General features: G+C 33.6%; 2 protein-coding genes across 2 annotated transcripts; both read right to left on the bottom strand.

Moving 5' to 3' along the window:
- Positions 1–1,923: 1,923 nt before the first annotated feature.
- Positions 1,924–4,940, bottom strand: LOC144571913 (cysteine-rich receptor-like protein kinase 6). The gene is made up of 7 exons (XM_078321308.1): positions 4,420–4,940; positions 4,069–4,206; positions 3,667–3,818; positions 3,384–3,594; positions 2,814–3,057; positions 2,511–2,658; positions 1,924–2,319 (listed from the first exon to the last, which is right to left on the bottom strand). The coding sequence occupies exons 1-7, from the start codon at positions 4,898–4,900 to the stop codon at positions 2,062–2,064; spliced, it is 1,632 nt and encodes a 543-aa protein (XP_078177434.1). The 5' UTR covers positions 4,901–4,940; the 3' UTR covers positions 1,924–2,061.
- Positions 4,941–13,714: 8,774 nt separating this feature from the next.
- LOC144571568 (Pentatricopeptide repeat (PPR) superfamily protein) lies at positions 13,715–15,776 on the bottom strand. Its single transcript, XM_078320907.1, has one exon. It carries the CDS (start codon positions 15,675–15,677, stop codon positions 13,806–13,808), a length of 1,872 nt encoding a protein of 623 aa, XP_078177033.1. The 5' UTR covers positions 15,678–15,776; the 3' UTR covers positions 13,715–13,805.
- Positions 15,777–21,665: the final 5,889 nt, after the last annotated feature.

Raw genomic sequence — 21,665 nt, 5'->3', positions numbered from 1 at the left:
AAATAGACATTCCATACAATTATCGGCTACTGGTGTTGTCTCTCATTTATTTACTATAATTAAAGTTGTCTCCTGGACTTATCAAAATATGATAATTTTATTAAAATTAATATTATATTACAATTTTTTTTGACAAAATAATATTTTTTTCGAACGCTAATTAAAAACGAGGAAACCCAGATTTCGAACATTTGAAAATTTATCTAACTTGTTAAAGTGCATATAATAATAATAATCTCAAAATTTCAAAAATATTTATAATCATTTATATTTTAAAATTTTGTAATTAATACCCTTCATATACATATGAATAACTAAATCAGAAAATAGTTAACTTTAACGTTCCCAACAAATGTAGATTGATAAAATTCGCAAAGTGATGAAATCAGAAATTTTGAAAATATCGTAACATATTCATATACTAGTCTTAAAGATTTTTGAATTAATCTGAATAATTATTTATAATTCATTTGCTTATGAAGTCATATAAATGGTTAGAAATATTTCATTTTACCCTGAAATATTTTAAAAATTGCAAGGGGTCAAATTTACTTTGAATACAAAAATACAAATAGGAAAGAACTTGAGGGTTAAAATATGAAATTCTACAATCAATCCAGACCGCCCCCAGAATTGGATAGAATTCATATCCTCTGCATTAACTCAAAAGGGAATTTTTTGAGTTTATGAATTTCAACTATCCGATCTGCTTTAGGATTCGTGTGGACTAGATACGCACTAATATTGAAAGACCCCCTAAGTTATAAGAAGGAGCCGGATTGGCTCCGTTTATAATCAAACGGTTTAGATTTAATAACTCAAAAGATTCTCTTTTGAGTTAATGCAGAGGAAAAGCATTCGCATTGGATATATTGGAAATAGAAAGGAGAAACCGAGGGAGAATAAAAGGAGGAAGAGAGAGGAGATACGAGGAGAGAAGAGAGGAGGTGCTGGTGGTGGTGCCGGAGGCCTTGCAACGGGGAACAACGGAGAAGTGGGAAGGTCGGCGTTGGCAGCCCTGTGCGGCCGTGAGAAGAGCGAGACGGAGGAGAAGGAAGATTCTGGTTCACTTGGTTGCTTACTGGTGCTCTTAATGGCTCGATTATGGTACTTCACCTTCTCTGTTTTTGCGGGTCTAATTAATATTTCTCTATTGCTTTATCTGTAGTGGAGCATTTCTAATTAACTGAGGTTCATAAAATGGTCACACCTATTCGAGCTAAGAAATTTTGAACTTATGATTTGAATTATTGTTAAGAAAATTGTGAAAATGGCCTTATATAATAAAAAAAATTATGAAAATTGTTCCTGTACGTTTATATTGAAGGGTTTATATATATTTTTAATTGGATGGTTATGTTATGTTTTCTATAGTTAAACGGCTAGAAAGAAACAAAAGTAATTTTGTTAAAATTCATTTTTATTAGTGAATATTTTCTTATTAATTAGAAAGTAGTCTTAAAGCAATGTGAACGTTCCATACTTGTCCTTGTTTGATTGGATGGGCAAAATTATGTACTAAATTATATCACATTTTTGTGATATATTAAAGAATAACTCAAAATTAAATATTCCATGCACGTGAAAGAAATTGAAAAAATAATTTACTGTGGATAAGATTGCGTGCGTGTAAGAATTTATATAGAGACAGGCTATATATAATGCTACTCATAGCATTAATCTTTTTGTGCTGTGATTTGAAATCTCGATTTCTGTTATCAAATGGCCAAATTGAGCTGTTCAATGTGATATTTTGTCAAGAAAATTAGAATGAACTGTAATATTGAGATTTAAATATCTGTAATGTGAATATCTGAATCTAAATAATCTTTTATTAGCTTTAAAAGAACTTCAATGACTGCATAATGTCAAAGTGGCAACCTGGGGATGAAAAATTAAGAAAAAGAAAGAAAGAAAACCATGTCCTTTAAAAACATGTAAAGCTTATAGACAATTCAACTACATGAAGACACTGATACTAAAAATCTAAATCTGATAACCCTGTTTGGAATTACAATAACTGATTGTAAAATAAATGAATATAATAAGTACATCTTTTTTCTAGCTGTTGCTTTCCTGGCTTCCAGAAATTATGGAAACCATGCTTAAGGGTAGTTGCAATGGTGGCAGAGCTGGAATAGTTGTGGAGTAACCGGAAAGCAGAACATTAACAGCTTCCATGTTTGGTCGTTTAATTGGATCCTCTTGCACACAGAGTAACCCGATTCGGATGCACTTTGTAACTTCTTCGGTGCATACATCTTCCAAGATTGGATCCTTCAATTGATCTATTTCTCCTCCTTCCACATGTTCCCATACCTAAATAGAGGTGTTAATGTTTATTTTTTGCAATATTAATAACTAAATTGATCTATTTCTCCTCCTTCCACATTGGAGTTGGAATGATTGAAAGGACAAGTCAAACTTTGAAAGTTTGATTAAAAACCTTTTGCAATATTAATAACTAAATTGACGACTTTGTATTGAAACTTGTGTCTTTTAGAACATACATAGCTAATTAGGCTGGAGGGATTGTCAGAGTTAGCAAATGAGCACATCCTTTTGCCTGTTACAATCTCTAGAAGTAGCACACCAAAGCTAAAAACATCTGACTTGGCCGAAAAACTGCAGTGTAGTAATTCAGGTGCCATGTATCCACTACATCAAACCAACTTATCATGAGTTCGGTCTTAAGTAATATATCTCCAGTTTAGAAAAAGAAGATACATTGAGATATCTGATGTTTTTCAGGCAACAATGTTCCGGACCTAATAATTGAATAAGATATAATTAAAATATAGTAATGAGCTTACATCGTTCCAGCAAGTTTAGATGTGTCTTTATGAGTCTGATCTTCTTCAAAGAGCCTCGCTAGACCAAAGTCTGATATTTTCGGAGTCATGTTTATATCAAGCAATATATTACTTGCTTTTAGATCCCGGTGAATAATTTTAACTTTAGATTCTTTATGAAGATACTGTAATCCAGAAGTAATTCCTTGTATTATCCTGTATCTTGTTTTCCAGTTAAGTTGATCACGTCTGATGGAATCATTTGCTGCAAAAAAAGAAGAAGAAGAGAAGTAATTCATACATAAGATATGAAATACTCGTACATGTATTTATTAAACCTTAGTGGCAAAGTTGCTTGATAGTAAGATATTTATATATATGTAAGCCTAACTAACTAATTTTCCGCAATAAATTAACATTTATGTTTGTTATTTAACTATTTTTGTTTTAGTTGATGTGAGTCTGGGTTTATGTGTTATTTGGATAATCATATCTAATAGAAATTTTTTTCTTTCACAAAAAAAAGTCGAAGATGTGACATTGGAAATGTTGAAAAAATATTGAACTTCAGTTCAATAGAAGTTGGTTTACCAAAAAGAAAATTATCAAGGCTTCCATTAGGCAGAAGTTCGTAGCATAACAGCTTTTCTTTCTCTTGTATGCAACATCCAACCAGTTGCATCAGGTTCCTGTGCTTAACTTTTTCAAGTAAGTTCACTTCATTCTTGAGTTCGGCAAGTCCCTGCCTCGAATATCCTGAAAGTCTTTTAACTGCCACATCTTGTCCATCTGCCAGTGTTCCCTGTCAATTTTTTTGTTAATCAGAATTTGCATCCTGGCATTTCTTTAGTGGGGAAAAAGATAAATTTGTTACCTTATAAACTGATCCGAATCCACCTTGACCGAGCTTGTTGTCATCCGAAAAATTGTTGGTGGCCAAGCTTAGTGTACCTAGCTTAAATACTTTAATCCCTGAGAAACATTTCACATCTTCCAGCGAGCAATTGGATGCTTTCTCATGGGTTGCTACGTACAGATAAAAACGGGTTTAGGATCTACTGTCTAAAGTTGCACAAAAAGAAAAGATCATGAGGCCACATCTAGCTACCTGTACTTATTCCAAATATTATAAAAATATATGGATATAAAGAGAAAGAGTAGCTAAATATATTTTCTTAATAATTAGCATATTTAATTTGGTGCATTTACTTTGCATCTTTAAGATAAAGAACAATATATCTAGTTAAATTATGAATTTGTGACAGCTGGCACTTACTTGAAGTACTTCCATTTGTTTTCCACCTCCATAGCAAAATACCAACCACAGCTAATATTGCCACTGCCATAATGCAAGCAGCAGATACTCCAGCCACTGTTGGCGACTGTCTGAAAACTACCTTCATCAGAAGCGTACCTGGTTGGATCAGATTCAAATAGAAGCAATTTACTAAATAGAGATATTCAGTCCATAATTCTATATATTAAAAAAAAAAGAGAATTACCAAATAGTTTAATAAGTGAACCTTCTTATTTTTTGAGTGAACAAGTTAAATGAGTAGATAATTATATATATGAATCTTAAATAGAACATGGGCATTTTTGTAATTTCGAAAATAGTGATACTTACCTTTACGACAGCCGTCGCCATCAGCGAACCCGTCTCCGATGAATCCCTCATCACATTTACACCAATATCCATCTTTCACTTTACTTTCAAGGCGTGTACAAGATGCATTGGCAGCGCAATGACAATTCCCTGTCATCCACCATCCAATCTCTACAATTCCTAAGGCAAGAACTGTTTGTCCGGTCACATCCGGTTCATACAACATTGATGTAAAAAGAGCTCCACACAAACTTTTATGGAACACACCATCTTCTGTCAAGTACATGCCCGTAGAATTGTAGAAGCACGTTAAGTTATCCTCTTTAGGACCGCAAGCTGTCTGATTTGACATTTGAGAAACTATCATTGACGGTACGAGACATGGCGATGTAGCAGATGGGGCACAACCTCGGAGGAACAAACTATTTCTATGTGTTAATGCGTAGTTGGTCGAGAAGAATGCGGAGACAGAAGTGACTGGACGGGTGCAATTGGCCGGCATGTTTAGCAAAAAAGTATTATAGGCAGTGATATTATGAATGGGAAAGCCGGAGAAGCTGATGCCTGAAGTGGAGTTGCAGGATAATTTGATACTGCAAGATGGGGAGAAGCCAAAGGGGTACGGGACAGTGGTTTTGCCACAGGTGCGGTTGCATGATGCCGCAGATGCAGCGATTAGAGATAGGAAAGGGATGAGTTGAAGCATTTTGAAAAATTGGTTAGCGGAAATTTCTCATGTTTTGATAAGAAACTTGAGATGGACTGAGGGAATTGGAATTAGGAATTGGGATGAGAATAGTCATACGAAAATTGAGGTCTTGTACTGATCACTTTATCTTCACTGGGAATCATAGCCCCCCATTCTCTTTCTTTATCTTACTTTTCTTCTTGAAAAGCTTGACAGTGGCTTACTTTTCTTTTTCTTGTTTTATTGAGTGCTGGTTCAAGAGTCTTCCATAAGAGAGGGAATTTCAGAGATTTGTTGAACATAATTATTGTGAAGGAGAATTATTACCGGGTTTATTTTTTATTTTTCTTATCTGTGGAGGACTGGAGGTCAAGCACTGGTGCGTGATGCATGTGATGAGTGTTGACAGGAGCCAAGCAAGAGTTCATAGTTAATGATAGTAGAGAGCGCCTTTTAAATTTGTAAATATTATGACAAAAGGACCTGCTTTTAAGTGAGGATTTTATTTATATTGTAAACACCTTTTTTCATCAATGAAAATTTGTAAGATGGCAAATTTGTAAACACCTTTATTCTGTGAATATGTTTGTATGAATTTAAAATTTTGATATATTTGTATGTATTAATTTAGCTATAAAGTTAATTTGCATAATTACAATTGAATTAAGAGTATTCCTCAGCAATTAGTCATATAAATATTATTTTGTTTTAGTCATAATTAATAAGATGTGTTATGAACATTTAAGATATAGCAGAAAAAAAAATATACAAATTTATAAATCTGCCAAGCTAGTAACAAGCTAGCTCGGCTCGCTCGGACAAGCCACAAGTCGGTCTTGAGCAATAATTTTAGCTCGAGACCTAAAATCCAAACTCGTTCGCTCAGCTTGATACACCAACAAGCCAAGTACAAGTGTGACCTAGCTTGCTCTTTAACAGCTCGTTGCCACCCCTATATGTAATAAGTTAATAATGCAATTTTTCTATTTTTTATGTAGTTTGAGGATCTCCAGTAGGAAATAATTTTTATTGTATCAGACATTTGTTTACTACCTATTAAATTTTTTTGTTTTAATAAATTAATTTTGTTGGCCACGTGACCTTCAAAACAAGATACTGATTGTTTTTTTTTTTTTATTTAATTAACCAATAACTTTAGCTGAATTTAATTACTTGTCAATTGTAATAAAATGGTTGAAGAAAGATAATAAAATTAAATAACAAGAAATATGTAAGGGGTATCTAGGTCTTTACATAATATACATATATTTTACTCATATTAAATCTTTATTCTTAGTATGAATTAAATTCAGCTAAACCTCTATCTCTTAAGGAAGACTGCCAAACACCCCCAAACCTTAAAGTGAAGGAAATCCTCTACCGTATCTGGGAGAATATGAATCCGTCATGGAGGAGCACTTGCCATCCAGCTAAAAAAAAAAAAAAAAATTCAAAAATGTACTTTAATTTATATGCTTTTCTTAACAAAAATTATCAAAATATATACTTAAAATTGAAAAATATATAAAATTATGCCTCACTGTGCATATTTTTCCCAAAAAAAAATGCTTCTTTCTATGCTTTTCTCAGAAAAAAAAAATAAACATCATATTCAAAACATGCCTAAGCCTAAAATTTTTAGTCCCACCTTACTGTTTAATTCTAGTAAAAAATGGCATATCATTATTATTTTTTATTTTTATGTTGTTCCTTACTGCTCATAAGCCTCGGTAGATAGAACTTACAATATTTCATGCCTATACATTGATTGAACTTTCAATTTGTCGCTCGTTTTTGCACTAAAACCAAAATCTGCATGATGTATATGAAGTGAGGACTTATATTTTTCAACTGATAAAAATTGCAGACAAGTTAAATAACAATTAACTTTTATTCACATTAAAGAGAAACAAAACAGAACAACTCCTCATTTTATTTCTACTTTGAGATAAAAAAAAAAAAAAAAAATTGATCGATGCTTTATCAATAAATCTACTCTTTTAATTATGAAACACTTTTTTCAAATATAGATGTGAAATAGGACGTAAATTTGGTAACAGCAAATCGCTTGCATAGAAGTTACTTTAGTTTTGTGATTCTGGTCAACCAAATAGACGGTATACCCTGATACCCTCTATGTATGTTGGTTGAGCTATTCTGAGTTCTTAACCTGGTACTAGAAAATACCAGTTCTTAGCTAGTTCTGTGTTTGACACGATTTTGACATTGGTCCCATTTGGTATCAGTGTTTTGTTATGTACTGGTATGCTGCTTACAATTTCTAAGGATATTTTGTCGATTTTTTTAAATCTAAATTGTGCTCACCGAATTTCAATAACATACCCTTGTCAGGGGGTCAAAAGTGAAAGGAGGAATTTCATATATCCCCCTCAAAAGCTCCAATATTATGTATTTCCCCCTCAAAAGTTTGAAATGTCATATTTATCCTTCAAAATTACAAAAACTCACAAATTTGTTGAAAATTAATCCAAATATATCAAAGGAATGAGTATCAGTATCGTTGCCAGTACACGTCCTGACAAACACTGACCTTCGATGACCGCTGACAATAGGTGAAATGAGCTCATGAGAGCAAGGCGATATCATTAATTAACCAACAAGTTATAAATGAACTGAGGTAGAGAGAACTAGGGAGAGATTGATAAAGAGAAGATATAAGGGTATAATGGTCCTTAGAGAATCAAATATAATATTTAATCACATTTATAAATATATAATATATTATAGAATTAATCAGTGTTGTAAATAACGGCATGCGGTCGTCGGATGGACAGGGTACCGCCTAGCAATTAATCTGGAATAATCGGGAATAATCAGCCATAATCGGTCAATTAGTCGGAAAAAATTATGACGATTTGGTCACCGCTAACAACTAATTAGCTAATTAATCGGCCTAAACGGACGTTTTTTACAACACTGGAATTAATAATGGGTAAATATGTGAGTTTTTGTAATTTTGAAGGACAAATACGATATTTCAAATTTTTGAGGAGGAAATATGTAATATTTTTGAAGGGGATACATGAAATTATTTATAGATCGTAAAATTTATCTCCTTGCTGAGCTTTGGCAGAAAAAATAAAAGAGATTGAAAGTAGGCCTTGTTGGGTTCTTAGGATTTTGAGTTCATCAAATGTAGGCAAAAAAAAAAAAAAAAATGAATTGGGCTGTGCTTTTAGGCCTATCTTGAGAAAAGGAAATTAAAAGCCTTGGTAGTTTTTAATAGAGTTCAACGCAGTTCATTGAAATCATGACCTAAATAAATACGGAGTCTGACTAGTATAGCATCAGTGTCATTTTATTTTATATAATATCAATTTCAAAACTTATCGAATTGATTTTAAATGGTGAATTCAAACCATTCAAACCGACCTACTTCATTAGTTGTGCGTTTACATGTAAAATTTATAACTTTTAGAATTTATTTGATATCAAGTCAAGCGGTCAAACGTGTGAGTTTTGAAGTTAATTTTAATACATTCATTTTTTCAATATTTTTACACCTTGATTTGATACTAAAATAACTCAAAAATATAAAAAAAAAATTTGCATGTAAACGCATCACTTATAAAGTAAATTGGTTTTAACGGTTTGAATTAGTCGTTTGAAATCTATTCAATCAATTTTAAAATTAGTGTCATGTGACACCAATGTCATACTAGCCGGACCCATGAATACGTGGCAATTACCAATATTGAGCAATTAATCCATAATCTCAGAAGAAAAAAGTAATTAGAAGACGCTCGAAACTACAAGGTCTTGTTTCCAAGAAAGCAATATATGATATATAACAGAAGAGGAGGGTTCAAATGCCTCCATGTTTTTGTGCCTCCATCATGCCTCCATCTCTCTCCATCGTTTTCAAAGTTCAAACAGTCGATTCGAACCGCTCAACCTAACCTCCATACTAAAATATGTTTGGAGACCAAATTTTATATTTTTAGGAATTTTTTTACTATTTTTTTAGATAGGTACAAAAATACTGTTTTTAGATGGTTCAGATTTACTAATTTTGTACCTATCTAAACAAATAATAAAAAAATTCCTAAAAATATAAAATTTGGTCTCCAAACATATTTTAGTATGGAGGTTAGATTGAGCGGTTCGGATCGACTGTTTGAACTTTGAAAATGATAGAAAGAGATGGAGGCACAAAAACATGGAGGCATTTGAACTCTCCTCATAACAGAATAAATGTTTGAAGAGCCTTAATTTCTCGCTTTTGTATAATGGATTCTTACACAGCAAGTCAGAAAGAAAGGACCAATTGTCTGGTGATTCATAATTTCATATCGAAGGTTTATCTTTGTTTTGAAAATGAAAGGAAAGGTAAAGAGAGGATATCTTATAGATTTTATCTGGTAAGAAAAAATCGTTCCAAGTTTTTTTTTATAGATTTTATCTAGTCAGAAAAACTCGTTCACTTTTCACCTGACAGAATATGCAATCCAATTATAACTTGTATGCTTTCCATTATGTATTGATCTCACAAAGGCATTGACCCGTCCCATTAATGTGCTTTTTTTTTACCTGAGAATTTTTATTTTTTATTTTTTATAAATTGCCCGTTGCAGAAACTGTATTGAAATTTGTGTGGTTTGCTAAAATTTGTTTATGCTGTGATGATACCAGTCGTTGGCGATGATTAAATTATTATGAATTTTTCTGATTAAGTGACCAATTATTTCCAATTATGACTGATTATTCTTGATTATTCCTGATTAATTGTTTGACGGTACCATGTCCGTCCGACAACCGCATACCGTTATTTACAACACTGGATGATACTAACAATATCCTCTAATAAAATCTTTATTATATATCTATTAAATTTTCAGCACATCTCTCAATTTTACGAATTGTACATGTAACACAATATATATTACATATTATTCATAAAATTTACAAAAGCATTTATTTATTTTGTTTGTACAAATACTAATATTTTGGTATATAATATATATTTTAAAAATAATGAACAATTTTTAAATTATATTCTTATTATATCCAAATTACAAATGAACATATGATATATGGGGTGGATTCATGAATACAAGAGAAAATATGCATGCCATTAATGTTCGACTTCAATTATTAACTTTTGTGCGTATTTCGTATTATTTTTTAAATAGTAAAAAATAACTCATAGTTATTCTTTTTAAATATTTTTTTTAAAAAATAGATATATTTTTGCTGATTTATTAGAAATTTTAAGAAAATAACATTTATTATTTTAGTAGATAACATCTACGTATGTTATGTTAAATATTATATACTTACCCCTTGATCGGAACGGGTAATTTTCTCCCAAACAAGAAATAGAATTAGAATTCATTTTCAATTTGCTGATCGGAACACAAAGAGAAAAGAAAATAGAAATGATTCGACGGGATTTCAAGAGCTGTAAATCCCGTGGAGAAATCACATGAAAAAGGAAGGTATTTCACGAGAATTGAATTCGCTGATGTGATAAGTCTCTTATACCCCTGTCTTCTCTAACCTGGGGTGAGTGCTGGAGCAGAACAGTGAAGAGGGAAAGTTTGAATGGGAGAACAATAGACTTTTTGAGAGTACTAGAAGAGTACTTGAGAGAGAGGGGGAGAGAGATCTTGAGCAGGAAAGGAGGGGAGAAGTGGAGAGGAAAAGGTACAGAGAGAGAACAGGGAAGAGATGAGTCGAATGGGAAGGAGGCAGGAAAACTACTCAATGGCATCAGTGTAAATGAGATGAACTTTATGACTATTTTAGTTTATCTTCAAATCAATTCTATTTTTTAACTGAACCATTCCAATCACAAAAATTCAATTTAAAATCGTCTCTTTTGAACTCTATTCTACTGAAATGAATTGAATTTTTATCATGCTTCCATTCCGATCACAGTGTTAATTAAATTAAAACAATTACGAACATCACGAACTATTTATTGTCAAGCTTGGATAACCCAACCAAAACAATTTAGAGGGTGGATTGGAACTCAAAATTGTAAAATCTAACTAAAGAGAAACCAACTCAGACAAAATTAATTAAATCTAACACAGAAAAATCATGAACAGTCCCTACCAAGTTTTTCAAAAAAGAAAAAGAAAAATCATGAACAAGGAATTAAATTTGCGACCCTAAGGACGTGCTCCATAATGGAGAGTAAACCCCTCATTAAAGGGAAGGAAGGCTAGGGAGACAAACGCAGACCGGAGCTGCCCTCCACGGTTACTCGCTCCAGAACAAAGAAATCGGAGAGGAGAGGAAGGGGAAACGCTACTGTTGCAGAGGTAACTCTACGTTGAAAGCTTCTGAAATTCGTACCCCCCCGATTCGGGGTGTAGACGGAGTAACACGAGCCGTGCTACCCTCCCTTCGTCTCCCGTCCCCTTCCTCTGCGCGACAGGTTCTGGAGCACACCCTAAAGAGCATCTACATCCTTGAACTGAGTTTCTAAATAACAGTTCACCATTTTTTAAAAATTAAGGTCTCTAAAGTTTATAATTCTCACATTTTTTAAATTAATTTTAGAATTTCTATAAGCCACTTCAGCAACAAATAAAAATAAATTGAGCTAATTATTTGATAATTAAGTAGTTTATAAACATTAAACTAATAAGAAACTCTCATACATCTCTAAAATTAAATTAGAAACTATCACATCAGATTAAAAATTTTAATAGCTTCTAGACGCTCAATTAAATTATACCCAAGCCCTCAATGCAGCTAAACAAATTTTGGAGCCTACTTAACTACATATATGCATGATGTGAATTTTACAAGGCGACAAGATCTCATTCGTAGATACTCTCCACGTAACATTTGCTTTGTTGCTTTTTTCAATCCACCACATGGTTGCACCAAATTCACACACGAGGGTTTGCTTCCAATTAACATTCTTTTCTTTTCCTTAGAAGTTTGAAAATGGATAGAAAAAGAAAATAGTAAAAGAATCCTTTCGGATTAGAGATAATATTCGTGTCAACCGTCGTACCGTGTTAAGTTCGGTCAGTTAAAAAAAAAAAATACACTCATGTTTTAGCAGATATATAATATAGAAGAGTGTAGCGGTGCATCTTTTTTTGTTGTTGTTAATTTAGACTTTCTTATAGATCAGTCAAACAATAATAATATTTGATTACTATTCCTTAGTGAATTGAAAAAACCCGACCGGGTCAGACCCGACCCGGCCAAACTGTGGACTGCCTTCAGACCGGCCCGATTCTAGCTAGATCCCCGGACTGGCCCGGACTAACTCTAGGGTTGAGTCTAGCAAGGGTTTGAACCGGTTTTTTGAACTAGACCTCTAAAAACCTGACCCGACTAGTCCCAACCCGGACCGGACTAAACATAAACAAACCTGTTTCGACCAGAAACAGATCTAGATCGGCCAGAAACAGTCCCCTGTTTTTTTTTTAAAATAAAATCAGACCTGGACTTGACCCACACCCGACCCGGACCGACCAGTGCTAATTTTGGACCAAGAGTCTAGCCCAGATTTAGTCCAACTCCCCCCAAATGGGACCCATCAGACCTGATCCTAACTAACCCGTAGACCCACTGGACCCGAGAACCGTGAGAACCGTGGCCCAGACGAATTTGGACCGAGGGGACCCAACCCGACCCGACCCGTTTGGTAAACACTACTATTCATCCATACAAATTCGTACATTTATTAATTTTTTTTTCTTCCTTAACGTCGTTTTTATATGAATTTTACAATGGTACAATATATATATATAATATTATTTGAACTTTTCAATTTTCTTTCCTTACAATTCTCAGTCATCGGATTCATACTAAAATCTGCGCATAATATTAATCGAATGATTAAATTTTACTTTTGGAATATCAAATTCCATTAATTTATTTTTTAAAAGACCACGGAGGCAGAAAAGTAACTCTTTTTAAGATAACAAAATGACGAGAAAAGAAAACGAAGAAACATGATCCACAACCTTTTTCTACCCAACTCTCCACCATAAGCAACCACCAAATGCACGAAGTTTCTTCTTGCTTACTTCATTTTGCATGTAGCAATAAAGGCCTATTTGTTTTAATGGGGCATTTCATGCATTTTAATTGAGCTATAGGGTTTTATTGACTGTGTTATATGACATACACACAAGGTTTTGGATAAGATGAACACGCATTACTATCTGTTCTTTTTTGGTGTACTTTTTTTTACCTTTCTCAAGGTCAAATAAATGTGCATTTCGTTGCTATTTGTGTAGATTTTTTATTTTTCTTAACAATAAAGTTTCCGTCGGATTTCAAATGTGGTGACGCAAACAATTCAACTTTATTTTGAAAAAGACTGAAAGAATTCTTTCACAGGAATGTCACTGAGAATTTCATATTTTATTTTATATATTTTATTATTTATTTTGTTGGGGTTGGGGAGGGAGCACAACCTAATTTTGGCAGACTTTGTACTGGTCAAGAGGATAATTGCTATTTGCTAGGATGCACTTGTAGGTTAAGCTAAATTAAAAGCAAGATGCCTCTTGTTTTGACTCCATTATTAATAGGCAATATAATACTGGTAGACTTTCATAATAAGAAACAATCATGGTTGGGAGATATTCATTCAACTAATACTTTGTCATTTAAAATGAAGGGAAAAAAACATTACAATAATTTACATTGTATACAGCAAAAGCATGTTTCTGTATGAAGTTTTCACAATTTTTAGTTAACAATTTGGCAAAACAAACAATCACCAATAATCAGAACAAGAACATGAGCCATTTTTGAATGAATGGAACCTATTCCTATCCCTAACAATTATCTCTCTTTCATACAAACCAGAAATCAATTTCATTACTGTGTGACAATCTGAGCATATCCTGAGGTTTTTGAAAATCCTAATTTGTGATCCCGGTTTTGTACTCAGCAAACCCAAACATACCGCAAGTCTCTCACTATGAACCGACAGCAACAATTCTCTTTCCTCCCTCTCCTCGACCCGGGATATCTGATTGGACACATCAGGAATGTACCCAGCAAAACACAACCGCCTCATCACCTCGTCCAACATCACATACAATTCTCTCGTCAGAGGATGCGACTTGTCTCCTGCTGTAAACTTATGCATGTAGCCATGAATCTCAATATAGCTAATTCCTGGTGATTTTCTAATCCCTTGTTTCTGCATTGATTTTCGGAGGAAATCAGCCTCATAATGTTTTCCTGTTGTCGTGCACAAGTTGGATAGGAGTATGTGGTACTCAGTGTTATTTGGATATAATTGCACAAGCTCATGCATCAATTGTTTGGCTAAATCTAACTTCCCATGTAGGCTACATGAGGCGATAAGGGAACCGAGAACAACCTCGTTTGGTTGTACCAGCATATCCCTCACTAGATTCTTGGCTTCATCCAAATGACCAGCACGACCCAGTAAATCAACCATGCATGCATAGTGTTCCACCTTTGCAGTTAAACCATAAATATGAGTAAGGTCATGAAAGAGTTTCCAACCATTCTTGATTAGTCCAGAGCGGCTACAAGCAGTAAGAAGACTAACAAAGGTGATATCATCTGGCTTGCATGTACCATCTGAAATCATCCTTTGAAAAACATTTAGTACTTCTCTTCCCATGCCATGCAATGACAGCCCGGATAATATAGCATTCCATACAACTATGTTTTTCTGAAATGTACTTTCGAACACCTTGAGTGCAGATTCTATCCTTCCACACTTGCTATACATGTCTATGAGAGAAGTAGAAACCATGAGGCTTTCATTCTCATCAAAATCTGATGTTTTTAACAAGTGCACATGAACCCATCGGCCAGTACACAAATCACCCGACTGAGAGCAAGCAGAAAGCAGAGAGCAGAAGCTGATGTGGTTGAGATTTCTAATAGAATTGGCTACCATATGAGCTAACAGAGACAAAGCATCACTCACAAGACCTGCTTCAATGTAGGCGCAAACCATGGTGCACCAGGAGACCTCATTTCTCAGAGGCATTTTGTCGAACACCTGACGGCCCCTATTAATCCCCTCCCACTTCAATACAGTAGTAAGTAACACAGTCCAGGACACCACAGTCTTCTCAGGGATTTCGTCGAACATCATCCACGCCTCCCGCAAGAGGCCGCATTTGCCATACACGAGCACAGCAGTGTTGCATGCAGCGACTGAGAAGGGAATACCAAGTTTTATGAAGAGAACATGGGCGGTGGCTGCAGCGTCTGGGTCGGAGAGGCGTGAGGCGGCGTAAAGGAGGGAAAGGAGGCAAACAGAATCAGGAGGGGCGGAGGAGCGGCGGCGCATGAGTCGGAAGAGGCGGAGCGAAGTAGAGGGAAGGGAGAGACGGCGGGAGAAAGAGGAGATGAGAGCGGTCCAGTCGGGGGTGGAGGGAAGGGAAAGGGAGCGGAAGGAGCGGAGGAGGTCAGAAGGGGAGCCAACGGCGGAGTAGAAGTGGAAGAGAGCTGAAGAGAGTGAGGGGAGGCGGCGGAGGAGACCAGACTTGATAAGGTGGCAGTGGAGGCCTCGGCCAAGGGAGGGAGGAGAGAGGCCGCGGCCGCATGATCGGAGCTGGATCCGGTAATGCCGGGTCAGTTCCTGGTCGGGTTCCATTCCATGTTCTAAGGTTTGGTTTGACTTCCCAGTCAGAAATCAGTGGAGCAGAGACACTGACCGTGGGTCCTACTGTTCTTTCGGAATCAAACCGTAGGACCTTGCTTTCAATCTAATATAAACTTATAAACGCATCCGATTGACTTTTGATGATTTTTGATTTGATCGGACAAATTTGGAAATAAATCTGCTGTGATTCTAAAGAATCGCAGGTCCCTGAAATTCAGGATCTCACCATTCATTTTTTGGAATATACGAATCTCAAGAGAAATTATTTTCTATGAACGAATCTTAAAGCAAATGAAAGGGTGAATGTAGAATCGCAGGATCCCTGTGATTCTTTGGAATCGCAGCAGATTTCGTGCCGACAAATTTGGGGCAAAGATTTTGACATAGTTTTGGCTTCATGCAGCGCACTGACTATAAAAATTAAAACAGGACTATACATGGTTTGTATGCTGCATGAAGCCAAAACTACTCTGTTAAAATCTTTACCCCAAATTTGGGGTTGCGACAAAGTCCAGAATAACAGCCAAAAATGGAAGGGTACTAAATTGAGTTATAGTAATCATTGTTACAATTAAGAAAATTTAACAATTTTTTTAGTGAACTTCGAAGTTTAAATCATTTAACTATTTAATATCTACAAATAATTTTTTCATGTTTTTCATGTGAATTTCGAATATGAAATTTCTCACATGGAGAACATTAACTTTGTTACTAGATCAAAAACTGGCTCTCGGAAATTTAACAAAGTTAAGAAGTAAATGTAATTTAAATTGTTTGATTATAATCCTGCATGGCAATTGTTAGTAGAACAAAGAATAAATATGTTTCTTCGAGCATCTTCATTTCAAAGCAATTATAAATACTGACATTATAATAACCAGCTTTTAGACAGTGACAAAAGGCAATATTTTATGAGTGAGAGGTCATGAGGTCGAAACTCGAAGGAAAAACAAAACATTTATTGTAATAACAATAATATGAAATTTGAAAACTTGACAGCTATCTTTATTTGAAAAACATAACTGCTATAACTTTAATTGTAAAAATATAGTGTAATTACTAAAATTAATTTTATTTGTCAAATTAACTTATAATTGACTTACAATTGCTAATTACATTATGTAAAATTAAAAATTTAAAAATTAGACACATAATTCATATTAAAATTAATTAAGGATATATATATGATTTGTAATTGATTGAGAAATTGTTTCTTGATTTGGCCAAAAAAAAAATTTAATCTGCCATAATTAACATATATAGGCCTCTATTTATTGGGTCTAAATGTTTAATTTATATATGTTTTCTTAGTGAAGTTAGAAAACATGTTGGCATGTGTTATTTGGTTGGTGAGAGCAAAAGCTCTTATCTCGTTATGTCATTAAGCAATCTATTAGAAATGGAGAATAAGATTTAAAAAAGAAAAGAAATTTAGTGCGGAGCATGTGGTCAATACTCAATAGTTTGATATACATTCTATCTGTGGGACCCTTCAACCTTGTACAGATGGATTTAGTTTATTTATAGATTTTAGGCCTACTGGATAAGATTACTAGGATCCCACAAAATAGGTGCTATATAGATAGATAGTGCAATCTTACAGCAATTAAGGCACAAGTTGCTGTAATCAATTAAGCTATATTTTTCCAATTAGCATTCCATATTTTTCTATAGGTATATTTTTTATTCCCAACAAATAATGCCCTACATTTTTGCCCTGGTGATGAACGAAGTTACAAGGGACATACAAGGGGAGATCCCTTGGTGTATGCTCTTTGCTAATGATGTGGTGCTAATCGACGAGAGTAGGATAGGAGTTGATAGGCAACTAGAGTTGTGGAGACAAACTCTAGAATCGAAGGGTTTTAGACTTAGTAGGACTAAAACCGAATATATGAGGTGCGAGTTCAGCGGTGTCCGGTCAGATGATGGAGATGTCACTTTGGCTGGACAAGTAGTGCCTAGGAAAGACACCTTTCGATATTTAGGGTCGATGTTACAGAGTGATGGTGAGATTGATGAAGATGTTAGTCATAGGATTCGAGCGGGGTGGGTCAAATGGCGACAGGCATCTGGCATTCTATGTGACAGAAAAGTCCCCCAAAAGCTCAAAGGCAAGTTCTACAGGACGGCTATCAGACCTGCGATATTATATGGTGCAGAATGTTGGGCTACTAAAAGACAATATGTTCAGAAGATAAGTGTAGCAGAGATGCGTATGTTGCATTGGAGTTGTGGGCATACAAAACGAGACCGCATCAGAAATGATGATATACGTGACAGACTTGGGGTAGCACCGATTGAAGAGAAGATCATCCAAAATTATTTGAGATGGTTTGGACATCTCCAAAGGAGGCCTCCTGAAGCACCGGTGCGTACTGAAATTATAAGGCGTATCGAAAACACAAGGAGAGGCAGAGGTCAGCCACGATTGACATGGAACGAAGCAGTAAAAAGAGACTTGAAGGAGTGGAATATAACTAAGGAATCGGCTTCGGACAGGAGCGCGTGGAAGCTAGCGATCCACGTACCAGAACCATGACCTAGTGTTGGTTAGGAAATATTTAGAGATAATATTATAGGTCTTAGGTCATAGGAGTAGGAAGTTGGAGTCTAGGATGTAAGCTTAGGACTTTGACCTCTACGATTAGGTATAATATAATTAATATTAGTATTAGTATTATTACTATCACTTTCACTTTTATTTTTATTACTTTTATTTTATGACTACTTTATTATTACTTATCTTTATTGTTTAATTGTGATTGGGTTTCATTTCTAGCCTACTCCAATTCGTTTGGGACTAAAAGCTTAGTTGTTATTGTTGTTGTTGTTGTATATTTTTTATTTCCACAGATCTGCGTTGAGAGAAAACAATCTTTTTAACCAAACTGTCCTTCTATTGAAAATGAAATAATATACTTGATTTCAAATCATATAAAAGACAAACAAACTTTCAATTCGGATATTTTACATAACATAATTGGATTCGAATAGAGGATTTGCTTGCTAGAACAACTCAGAATCTCAGATCATCCACTTGAATTGGATATCAAATAAAACATAATTGAATTCAAATAGAAGATTGGCTTACTAGAACAACTCTGATTTTCGACTTAGAATTATAAGATTTTTTTTTTTTTTAATATCCAGATAGCAACTACCGGGTGTACAATAATACATGTGTTTACAACTTCAAAAAACTAAAATTCTATAAATAAATTACAAATCCTCTTCTCTCAATTAGAAAGAAGTGAACCTCTATAACATTATTTCAACCACATTTCAGTCTCTTCCTTGATATTTTGTGCCAATAGTCACAGAGGTTTCCATTGTTGACAAAAATGCATGCATTTCGTTGTTTCCATACTCTCCAAAGCACAGCCATAATACGAGTCATCTATACCCATTTAGACTCTTTTACCAGTAGATTGTACCTGCCCCAAGATGACTCCCACAGCCTCTCAGTCGGTACATCTAACTGCACCAATTGTCCCATACAAGCCCATACTTGTCTAGCATAATTACATCGAAAAAACAGATGAAATGATGTTTCCATTAAATTCGTGGAGCACATTAGAAAGTTATTTGGACTTGCCGACAAAGTTAATTAGAATTTTTTTTTTATATTCTAAATAGATAAAATAACAATAATTACTACGTAATTTCACTAAAAATATTGAGAATCACAACTATAATACTTAAATTAAAGCATATTACTTATTTCATAGCATAAGAGATTCATGCAACAATAATATATCAACAGGTATTCATAAACATTCATATAAATTCAAACTATAAAATTAACAACTTAATTAACAAGCAGAACATAAATCTAGAAAAATAAAAATATATTGAAAAGAATGCGATTTAATTGTGCCTAATATAATACAAACATACACAAACTAATTGAGTTCAATTTTTGTGTCTGCTTAATTAAAATAAAAATTCTGTGTATTTTCTCTCTCTACAAAATTTGACTTAAATTTTTGTGTCTGTTTATCTTTTATTAGGCTCAATATTTTTTTCTCCTCAAAAAAAAAAATGAACCAAATAAAAGAAAAACAGACACAAAAATTTAAGTCAAATTTTGTAGAGAGAGAATATGTTTTAGTGTTCAATTTTTAACTTTTACGGAACCAATCAATTTTACAAACTGATTCTTTACATATAAGACATAATCAGAATATAAATTTTCTAATTATGTAATGATATAAATAGATTGAAACACAAAATATATAATACCTTCGTTTTGTAATTTAGTGCATTTTTTAATTTTATAAAGTGATATTTTATATTTATTTGTTTTGTAGTTATATATCAATTTTAATTATCCAAATTCATTCATATGTCTTTTTACCTCTAATTTTAAAAAGACAATCATCCGAGGTGTTCCTAATTTTCTCTCTCTTTCATTTAAAGGCACATCACGTATATTACGATATTGACCACCTATATCATATTATAAAACTACATATTTCACTAATATTGAATTACAAATAGATAATACGTTTCCTTTAACTGAGTAAAATGCTCTAACACTATTAAATAAATCTTTACAAGTTTTGTACTTGAAATTGAGTAATTCAAATTTTTCAATATCATGTTTGGATGAAATTGACGATTCATCAACATCCATCTAGTAAATAAAATATAAAATAATTATTTTTTATATAAGCTAAAAGCTAATATTGTAATTTTATTATTGCACTAATAAAGTCTTAAATTACCGTTGTTGAAGTAGAACTTGAGAATTTTAAATAAATCGGTCGTTTTGGATTGAAGCGAAGGAATTGAGAACTTGAGGATTCCAATTTTTTGTGTTTAACATGAAAAGCAAGAACTTGCATATATATTTTCACAAATATGGGTGGGTCCACATCAAGATAACTTGCTAATTAAGAATTATAATCCAGCTCTATTGTTTCCTTTTCATTTCCTTTTCATTTCCGTTTCATTTCCTTTTCATTTCCTTTTCAACGAAAGGATAGTTTGGTCCAAACAATTGATTGGCCCTTAGCTCACACTACAAAATCAAGGTCAAGTAACTAAATGAAGTAAAAAAAATATATATAAATATTGGTATACTACAATAATGTATGAGTATCTGTGAGGTAAAAAATAACTATTGTCGAGAGTAAACCGATCAAATATTATATTTTCGAGAGTTATTGATATTACCTGTAAGAGTATGATCGATATGCAAAGATACTGATACTGTTAATAGAGATGGAAGAATGTGGAGCCAAAATGATACTAGCTAAGCACCCTTTATTATTTGAAATTTGTTAATTTTGTCTTTTAAAAAAATACATTTTTTACAAATAAATTGTAGTATTGGCTCCTCTTCATAAAATTAAATTATACAATACTTATTTATCGAGTCCTTCTATCTCAATTTTCTAATTTTGTCTCTAACTGTTAAGTGCTTTTACCTTCACAGAACTCACATAATCTTTTTATAACATATGTTGCAGTCGAATTATATTTAGCATGATATTATCTCGATTTTAACTTGGTATGATTCTTCTTTTATAAAGTCATCGATTAAGTACATAGAAGGTAATAGGCCTAGAATATTCTCCTCCAAGAAAAAAGAAGAAGAATATCAATCATGTCAGGTCATATAAGGTAAATTCCCTTCGCGTACGTTAAGTATATATGCCATATATAGTAATAATATTCATCCTCTATATCAAGGTTCTAAATAGTGCGCGATAGCGGCGCTATAGTGCTGCTATAGCGATTTCGGACTATAAAAGCTATGGCGTTATCAGCGCTATAGCGGCGCTATATGGCCATAGCGTTATTTTTTTAACCAAACCACTATAACGCAATAAACGCTATTTAAACCTTTGCTCTAGATAATAAATCAAATAAAAAAATTAACGTTATATTATCAAAACTAACCGGAAATGTTGCGTTCAAATAAAATTTCATTCATGTCAACTGCAAATTTTTACAATTAAAAGTCAGTAG

The sequence above is a fragment of the Carex rostrata genome, chromosome 19 (assembly GCF_964058835.1).
Source record: "Carex rostrata chromosome 19, lpCarRost1.2, whole genome shotgun sequence".
Lineage (NCBI taxonomy): Eukaryota > Viridiplantae > Streptophyta > Magnoliopsida > Poales > Cyperaceae > Carex > Carex rostrata.
Note: the sequence above shows the minus strand (reverse complement) of the source record. Positions and strands in the feature narration are given on the sequence as shown.

Excerpts from the sequence above, each read along its gene's own strand:
- LOC144571913 (XM_078321308.1), bottom strand. The coding sequence starts at position 4,900 with ATGCCGGCCAATTGCACCCGTCCAGTCACTTCTGTCTCCGCATTCTTC. Across the intron at positions 4,207-4,419 it reads TGGCGACGGCTGTCGTAAAG|GTACGCTTCTGATGAAGGTA; the intron begins GTAAGTATCACT and ends TGATCCAACCAG. Across the intron at positions 2,659-2,813 it reads TCTAAACTTGCTGGAACGAT|TGGATACATGGCACCTGAAT; the intron begins GTAAGCTCATTA and ends GGTTTGATGTAG.
- LOC144571568 (XM_078320907.1), bottom strand. The coding sequence starts at position 15,677 with ATGGAACCCGACCAGGAACTGACCCGGCATTACCGGATCCAGCTCCGA.